The sequence below is a fragment of the Fukomys damarensis genome, unplaced genomic scaffold, assembly GCF_012274545.1.
Source record: "Fukomys damarensis isolate Sample0158 unplaced genomic scaffold, DMR_v1.0_HiC HiC_scaffold_31, whole genome shotgun sequence".
Lineage (NCBI taxonomy): Eukaryota > Metazoa > Chordata > Mammalia > Rodentia > Bathyergidae > Fukomys > Fukomys damarensis.
The window spans coordinates 1,842,637-1,850,995 of NW_022900943.1; the positions used below are offsets into that span (position 1 = coordinate 1,842,637).

Consider the following 8,359-nt stretch of genomic DNA (forward strand, 5'->3'; position numbering starts at 1 on the left):
CATGTAAAGGTACATGATCCCAACAATGAATGTAACTGTACTGTATCCCTAAATGTACCAAAAAACTCAATTAAAAAAAAAAAAAAGTTCAGGAAGATAAAAATGTGAACCCTCATTAGTCTTTGTTCTAAGGTATTTTGAGTATGATTTTGGATTTCTTCTGTCTCAAAAAGTGTTGAAATTGTTTTGATACTTTTATTGTGCCAACAGACTTTATATAGAAAAGCAACAAATCTATTAATTCTTGATAATTTATTCTTTTTTTTTTTTGGTACCGGGGATTGAACTCGGGTCCTTGCACTTGCAAGGCAGGCCACCGAACTGCTGAGCTAATTCCCCGGCCGATAATTTATTCTTGATGTTTTGTTTTCATTTAAAGTTATAGGTGCCCAGGACAGCACGTGTATTTGAAACAGTTTTTGAAATCCCTAATGTTAAAATACAGGACTTCTTCTGTCTAAATAAAAATAGACTTTCTGATATTTTCTACTGGTAAAATGGCTGTGATGTTGCACCTCTGAAGTCTCAGCATAAAGGAAGACCCTAAGTTCAAGGTCAGCCTAGACTACATACTGAGACCTTGTCTCAAGGAAAAAAAAAAAAGGCCCCCTTTCAAATGTCACATTATGGCTCATTTTAAGTATTTTAGAAAATATGAAGAATTTAAAGAAGGAAGTAAAAATCATTCCTCAACACTCCAACCTGAGAATATTGCTGTTGATATTCTAGCCTTTTAGTATTTTTTTCCTGTGTATATTTCTTCTGAGAATATGAAACACATTATAGAAATGTAAAAAGAATATTTTAAACAAATAATTATGCCTCAAAAATGTGTATGAGCCGGGTGTGGTGGTGCAGGCCTGTAATCCCAGCACTTGGGAGGCTGAGGCAGGAGGATCGCTGTGAATTTGAGACCAGCCTGGGCTGCATAGTGAGTTCCTGTTCAGTCTCAACTACATAATGAGACCCTGTCTCAAAAAACCAAACCAGACCAGACCAAACCAAACTAAACAAAACAAAACAAAGCCAAAAATGTGGATGAAACCTTGTTAGGATTTGAAGTCTAGTCTTTTTTTTTTGCTACTGGGGATCGAACTCGGGACCTTATGCTTGCAAGCCAGGTGGTGGAACCACTAAGCTAAATCCCTGGCCCCAAGTCTAGTATTTTTGACTAGAGCTGAAGCAGAACTTTTCCTTTTCATGTTTTTAGTCACAAACACCCATAGACCATGATAATAGATTTTCTGTAAGAGCCGTACTATCATGTGCTCTTTCTGTGCTTATCATGTATATTCATTTGTACTTTTCTCCTACAAAATTCTTTTTTTTTTTTTTTTTTTCCAGGCTTACTGTATGCCATCTCTATGTGTTTGTCTGGTGATCCATTGAAAGTTTTCTTTATTTAGTTTTCATAATTTCAATAGCTGTTTCTTTTCCCATTGAGTTTATATACTCTAGTTAATTTGCACTAAACTGGACTCAGCTGTACAGATACATATAAAGACCCAGTTTTTCAGATTTGATGTCTTCAGCTGTAGTGTTAGAATGCTAACTTTAATTCACTGTGCTTTTACTATTTCTGGTATAGGAAATAAACTTCATGTTCTTTTTAATTTTGCTGAGTTGGAATGTTTTGGTCCATCTAATGCTTTTATTTTTGTTTTTAAGGTTTTGCTGGCCTCCATTGGACCAAAAAAGGGACACTGAATTCCGGAAACACTGCTGTGAATGGTTAAAAAAGATTTCTGTAGGTATTCTGTGTTTGAAAGATGCAGACTTTAAGAAGTTAAAAACTGGGCTGGGGATTTAGCTCAGTGGTGCCACTGCGGGCCTGGCAGGCACAAGGTCCTGAGTTCAATCCCCGGTACCAAAAGAAAAAAAAAGGTTAAAAACTACATTTATTTTTAAAAGTAAAGTCTTTTAATGCTTTTATGCTAACAATATGCAAGGAAAAAGTAATTACTGTAACATTTTTTTAGTGGTTTTGGTATGTGATTCTGTGTTTCTAAGAAACTAGTTTTGCTGTCTGTGTGCATGGGACATAGTTTCAGTTTTTGTTTAAAGAATACCTTTTTAAAAAATAAATACTAGGATTGGGATTGAACTCAAGGGTGCTTCATCGCAAAGCTACATTTCCGACTCTTTTAATTTTTTGAGACCGAGTCTTGCTAAATTGCCTAGGATTGGCTCGAATTTATAATCTTGCATCTGCCTCTTGCATAGCTGAGATTACAGGCATGACCACCGTGCCTGGCTAAAGAATACTTTTTGATCATAGACTATTTCAGCTTGCTTCCCTCAGCAGTATCAGTAGTTGTGGCTTTATTATTATGATTATCTATTTTGACTGATTTCACTTAAAATTTAGTTTAGTTCTTTTTTTTGGTGGTATTGGGGATTGAACTTGGGTACTTGCGCTTGCAAGGCAGGAGGTGGAACCACGGAGCTAAATCCCCGGCCCTCATTTAAAATTTAGAAAAACCAAACAATTCATCTCTGGTTCATCGCTTCTCGGCCTTTTGGCTAAGATCAAGTGTAGCATGGTTCAAACAGATATGTGTGTGTGTGTGTGTGTGTGTGTGTGTGTGTGTGTGTGTGTGTTCATTTTTTTTATTTTTAATTTTTTTTTAAACATTCCTGCCAGCTTGAACCACTGATGGTACATGTGTGACTGTCCGATTGGGTGACTTGAGCCACACATGGTACACACGTCTGTCCCTTTGGGTGCCATGGGACAATCATGCTTGTATAGCCTCATCGTGAACATGTTAAATAGTACTGAGGATTGAATCCAGGGAGAGCTGAACTACATCTCCACCATTTTATTTTATTTTGTTTTGCGGTCTTGTTAAGTTGCTCAAGTGAAACTTAAACTTGTGATGCTCCTCTCAACCTCAGTAGCTGGGATTGCTGGCATTTGCCTCCATGGCCAGCCAGATGAAATAATTTTGATCGGTCACTTTATGCTTGAATAGTCTGATGTGAGGAGGGAGCAGACTGGGAGTGGTGGCTGGCCGAGGCTATGCCCGCTCTTGCCTTTCCACCCTGCAGTGGAATCAAACATATCCGAGCCATTGTGCCATGAGGAGGGTATGCTGATGGTCATGTGGTTGCTGCCCTGCAGTGAGGTGCTACTGCTCGATTGCTACAGCTTGTGAAAAGGGCGTGATGCAGTGTAAGCGTGAGAATTGCTGCTGGTAAGGTTTCCACATCACCGTATCTCTTTCTCCTTAGGCTGAATGTGGAGGTAGCTTTCCTCAAGTTGTTGGCTCGCTGTTTCTTTCTCCTGGCGGTCCAAAGTTTATTCATCTGATGTATCATTTTGCAAGATTTGTTGCAATTAAATACATTAAAGTCAATTCCAAAAGTAAGTAAAGCTTATAGTAGAACTTAATGTTGATTCTTTATTGTTATTGTTTTTCATGATTTTAAAAATAAGAGATTTTAAATGTCGCTAGCTATATTAAATTTTTAATAGCAAAACATTTGTTGGTACATTTAGGCACACATAATGATGACACTCATCTTAGGGAATTTGCACCTGTATGTGATACATCCTGCCTCTTTTTTCCCATTCTCTCCTCCCTTCCCTATGCACAAAAACTTTGTTTTTTTTTGTTTTTTTGTTTTTGTACTGGGGATTGAACTTGGGACCTTGTGTTTGAGAGGCAAGTGGAGGCACCACTGAGCTAAATTCCCGGCCCACCATTTTTTATTTCTATTTTCATTTTTTCCCCCTATTCCTCCCTCTCTCCCTCCCTCCCTTCTGATTTATTTCACTTAAGAGTGGTCTCAAGGTGCATTCATTTAGCTATAAATGTCTGAAGCTTATCCTTTATGGCAGAATAGTACACCATTGTATAAAAAAACCACATCTTTATCCATTCGTCAGTTGATGGACGTTTGGGCTGTTTCCAAGATTTAGAAGCTAGATATATTAAAACATTAATTTACCTCAAAAATCAAATAGTATTTTACTAGAACTATAGTTTGAAATCTTCTGACAACCTATTACTATTTGTTATTTTATGTTCTAGAATAGCTATTAGACATACTTTTCATAGAACACTAGAAATAAAATATTTTGTCAGTTGCGTAGTTCTCTTTGTTTTTACAATGCTTTAAAAATGCAGAAGCCATTCTTACCTTGCTGACCTCAGAAATCCAGTCATTGGCTTACTCAAGACGGCTGGTTTTTTATATATAAAAAAAATATATATAATTTTTTTCTTTCTTTTTTTAAGAGAGAGGGTCTCAGTACATGGTTCAGGCTGGCCTCATGTCTCAGCCTCCTGAGTGCTGGGATTATAGGCATTTGCCACTGCGTGTGGGGTTTAGATTATATTTGACCTCTCATGCAGTATGTTAAATGTTGTGTCAAATTGTTAGAAATTTATTTTGGTTTTGATTTTATTGGCATTGTGTTGGAAATTTCTGTCTTCCAAGGGGTTTGATTTATTTACTAGTTTATAGAAACAAAATAGTTGGGTTTTTACAGGTAATACTTAAAAGAATGCTGTTTCTAGTTTATTAAGTATGCTTCTCTGTTTAATTGGATTTTGCTCATAAACCATTCAAAGAAATATAGCAGGAAAATTGAGATACTAACTTTTATCTGTCCTCTGATTTTCTGAAACTACCTTTTTTTGGGGGGGTACCCTGGGGTTAAACTCAGGACCTTGCGCTTGGGAGGCAGACACAGTGCCACTGAACTAAATCCCTGGTCCCCGTTAATATTTTTTTAATGCATATTATATGTTTATGCATGTGTGTATTTATTGCTGTGCTGGGGTCAAACCAAGGGCCTAGAAAATGTTAGGCAAGCTTTCCACCACCTAGCTACACCTCAGCCATTTATGAATATGCAGTACATTTCTCTTGGACCAAAACTCACTCAAAACATGAGCAGTCTGACTTCCACCTCTGCTGCCTGTGTTCTTTCCTTTATAGAAGCAGTAGCGTAATCCATCATATGAGCAAATTTGATGTATTCTTTCTTTTTCTTTTTTTTTTTTAATATATTCTTTTTTTGTGGTACTGGGGATTGAGCCCAGGAGCATGGAGCTGCTTCCCCAGCCCTTGTGAAGGTTCTCACAAAGCACTGAGGTGCCCAGGCAGGTCTTGAACTCGTGATCCTCTTTCTCAGCTCTCCGGGTAGCTAGGTTTACAGGTGTGCACCATCATGCCTGACTCATTTCTTTTTAAGAGCATCACAATTGAAATGTAAATCGAGTTTTGGAACTTGGAAGTTAATAGTATATCTTGGAGTTCATCTCATATCAGTTCATGGAGCTTTCTGATTCTCACTTCTCTTTCTTTAGAACTGCTTAATATTGTACTCAATAAGTCTTTCATAATTTGTTTCATCAGTCTTCCACTGTTAGACATTTGACTTTTTCCCCTGATGTTTTGCTATAAAAACAATACTACTGTGCAAATTAAAAAAACATTTTCTTTGAGAAATGTTTGCTTTGTAGTTCAGACTGGCTTTGTACTTAACATGTAGTCCAGACTGGACTCACACTCAGGGCAATCCTGCTGCCTCAACCTCCCAAGTGCTGAGATTACAGAAATGTCCCACCATGCCTGGTTTAGTTTCCCAGTTCGATTATTTTTCTGTTCCTGGTTCTGTATTGCATTTAGTGTATTTTTTCAAAAAACACTATAAACCTTTTTTAGATACAGTTTTAATTTGTATTTCTTTTATGATTAATTAGTAAAGTTGGAAATTGCTTCATGTTTAAGGGCAGTTTGTATTGTTTTATACTCTATGCTCATGTCCTTTTTCCACCTTTCTCTTAAGTTACTCTCTTATCTCTTTTTTAAATTTTATTAATGGAAGCTAGGTTTTTTTTTTTTTTTTTGGTACTGGGGGTCGAACTCGGGAGCTTGCACTTGTGAGGCAGGTGGCAGAACCACTCAGCTAAATCCCTGGCCCATGGAAGCTGTTATTTTTTGTCTCTTCTTTGTAATGGGGCATACAAACATTTTTCCAAGTTTATCTTCTTTGCCTGATTTTTGAAAACATGTATGTGACCCTTCTTTATAAACATTTATGTTTTTTTATTGTATTTTAAACTTAATGTACCATAAGCATTTTGGCAGTTGAAAAAATTAATAGATAAACTACTGCAATTACATGTAGCTACAACTATTCCTTAAAAGGAACTGTAATTAAAATTCAATCTTAGTTTCTTAAAATTCAGTCTTTTAAATTTTTTGGAGGTGGGAGTCTCTGTATGTTTCGTAGTCTGGCTTTGAACTCTGACTTAAATAGCCCTCTGGCCTTAGCCTTCTGAGTGCTAGACCTAGAGTGTGCTTCGCTGTACGTGGTTAACATTAAACATGTTTGATACTTACTTATAAATTATTTTCTGTAATCTTGTCCGTGCAGATTCTTCTCTACATTTTACAGAAACATTTAATGCAAAGACACAAGATATGCACAAGTGCCTTGCCAGATGTCATATAGCACGTAACAGATTTTTTCAGATTTTACAAAGACAAGATTATGTTATCCAAAGATATCAGGAAAATGCACAGTAAGTTACAAAAATATTCCTTTCTTTTTGAAAAATGTCATCATCAATGTAACTTCAGCAGAAATAGTCTATGGCTACTTCAAAACATTGGCTGTCATTTTTGCATTTTAAAGCCTGATAACTTCTGAATATAATCTTTAAAAGTTTAGGTATATTGTTACTGATAGTTCAGAGGAAATTAGTTCAGAAAGTTCATGTTTTTATGTGCTTTTCCTTGTTTAGGAAGTGCATTTTTAAGCTGTAATTGTGATCATATTTTGTATCCTTTTTGTCATGAAATTTTATTCTGTAAATTTTTTGTATTACCATTTGTATATTTATTTTTATTTTAATAGTACATTGGGTATTTCATTAAACACATACTTTTTCAACTAGTTATTGCATACTTTACTATTTAATTAAATTAAATTAATTAATTAATTTTTTGGTTTTTTGAGACCGGATCTCGCTATGTAGTTGAGATTGACCTGGAACTCACTATGTAGCCCAGGCTGGCCTTGAACTCACAGTGATCCTCCTGCCTCAGCCTCCAGAGTGCTGGGATTACAGGCGTGCGCCACCACGCCCGGCTTTGTATTTTATGTTTATATTAATCTATTCCACAAATTTTTTTTTTGGAGATAAGGATTTGCTGTGTATTTCTAGCTGACCTTGAACTCACTGTGTACCCAGGCTGGAACTTGGAGCGATCCTCCTGACTCAGCCTCCAGAGTATAGGCGTGTGCCACCTCTCCTGGCTTATCAAATATTTTGGAGGGGTTCCTTTTGTATACCATATGTTGGTGTCATAAGATTAAATAAGACAGGCAAGGTTATTCTCAAAGAATAGGCAGTATCTAAGTTTTTACAATTATAAAAGTAAGAACTTTTTCAGTGATTTTTTTTTTATTTTTTTATGTTACTCAAGGTATAGAATCCTTTGAAATTACCTTAAAATTGAAATATTACTGAGCATGGTGGAGAATGCTTATGGTTCCAGCACTCCAGAGGCTGAGGTAGGAAGATTATGAATTTGAGGCCGAGCTGGACCATGTAGTGAGACCCTTTTTCACAAACAAACCAACAAACCAATACAACAGAACAGCTAAACTGAAATTATTATTTGTATTTATTTTTCTGTGGTTCTGAGGATTGACTACAAGACCTTTGCACTAAGCTACATCCCCGGTCCTTTAAAAATATTTTACAGCTTGAGCAGGGTCTCCCTAGTTGCAAAATTGCCCAGGCTGGGCTGGAACTCTAGTCCTTGCTGCCTCACCTGCCTAGAGTGTGACATCCTGGGCATGCACTGCCATACCTGTCCCCATAAGGCCTGAGTGTGTGTCTGTGGAGGACGAATACCAAAGTGGGCTATACTAGGTCACCGTAACGGGATCACAGTTGTTTATACATTTTCTTGCAGATTATCAGTTAAGCAAGTCCGCCATTTGAGGTCAGAATGTGTAGGACTGCAAGACCAAATAAAGAGGTAAGTGACTTTTACAGCTGGACTTTGTCTTAGATAGTAGTTTAACTCTTGTAGGCAAGGACACAACCTCAGAAGCATTAATAGAAATGATATGTGAATAGTTAATGATGAGAGGACTGGAGCATAGTTCTGACTCCTAGTCCATTTCTCTTCCTAGAGACTTATTCTTGCTTTGAGCTTGAATCTTACTATTTTATTTATTTATTTTTCTGGTACCGGCGATCGAACTCGGGTCCTTGCCCTTGCAAGGCAGGCCACCGGACTGCTGAGCTAAATCCCCAGCCCCTGAATCTTACTATTTTAAATTGGTTTATTATTATTAATATATATTTATGTGCGTGTATGTGTA

General features: G+C 36.8%; 1 protein-coding gene across 2 annotated transcripts in view; it reads left to right on the forward strand.

Annotated features, from left to right (window-relative positions):
* Nucleotides 1-8,359, forward strand: part of Haus6 (HAUS augmin like complex subunit 6) — a 34,634-nt gene that overhangs the window by 3,182 nt on the left and 23,093 nt on the right. For both annotated transcript variants that reach the window (XM_010630915.3, XM_010630916.3), the window contains exons 2-5: nt 1,669-1,747; nt 3,235-3,367; nt 6,395-6,542; nt 7,945-8,010. In XM_010630915.3, the coding sequence (XP_010629217.1) occupies nt 1,669-1,747; nt 3,235-3,367; nt 6,395-6,542; nt 7,945-8,010 (426 nt within the window). The remainder of the gene's footprint in view (nt 1-1,668; nt 1,748-3,234; nt 3,368-6,394; nt 6,543-7,944; nt 8,011-8,359) is intronic.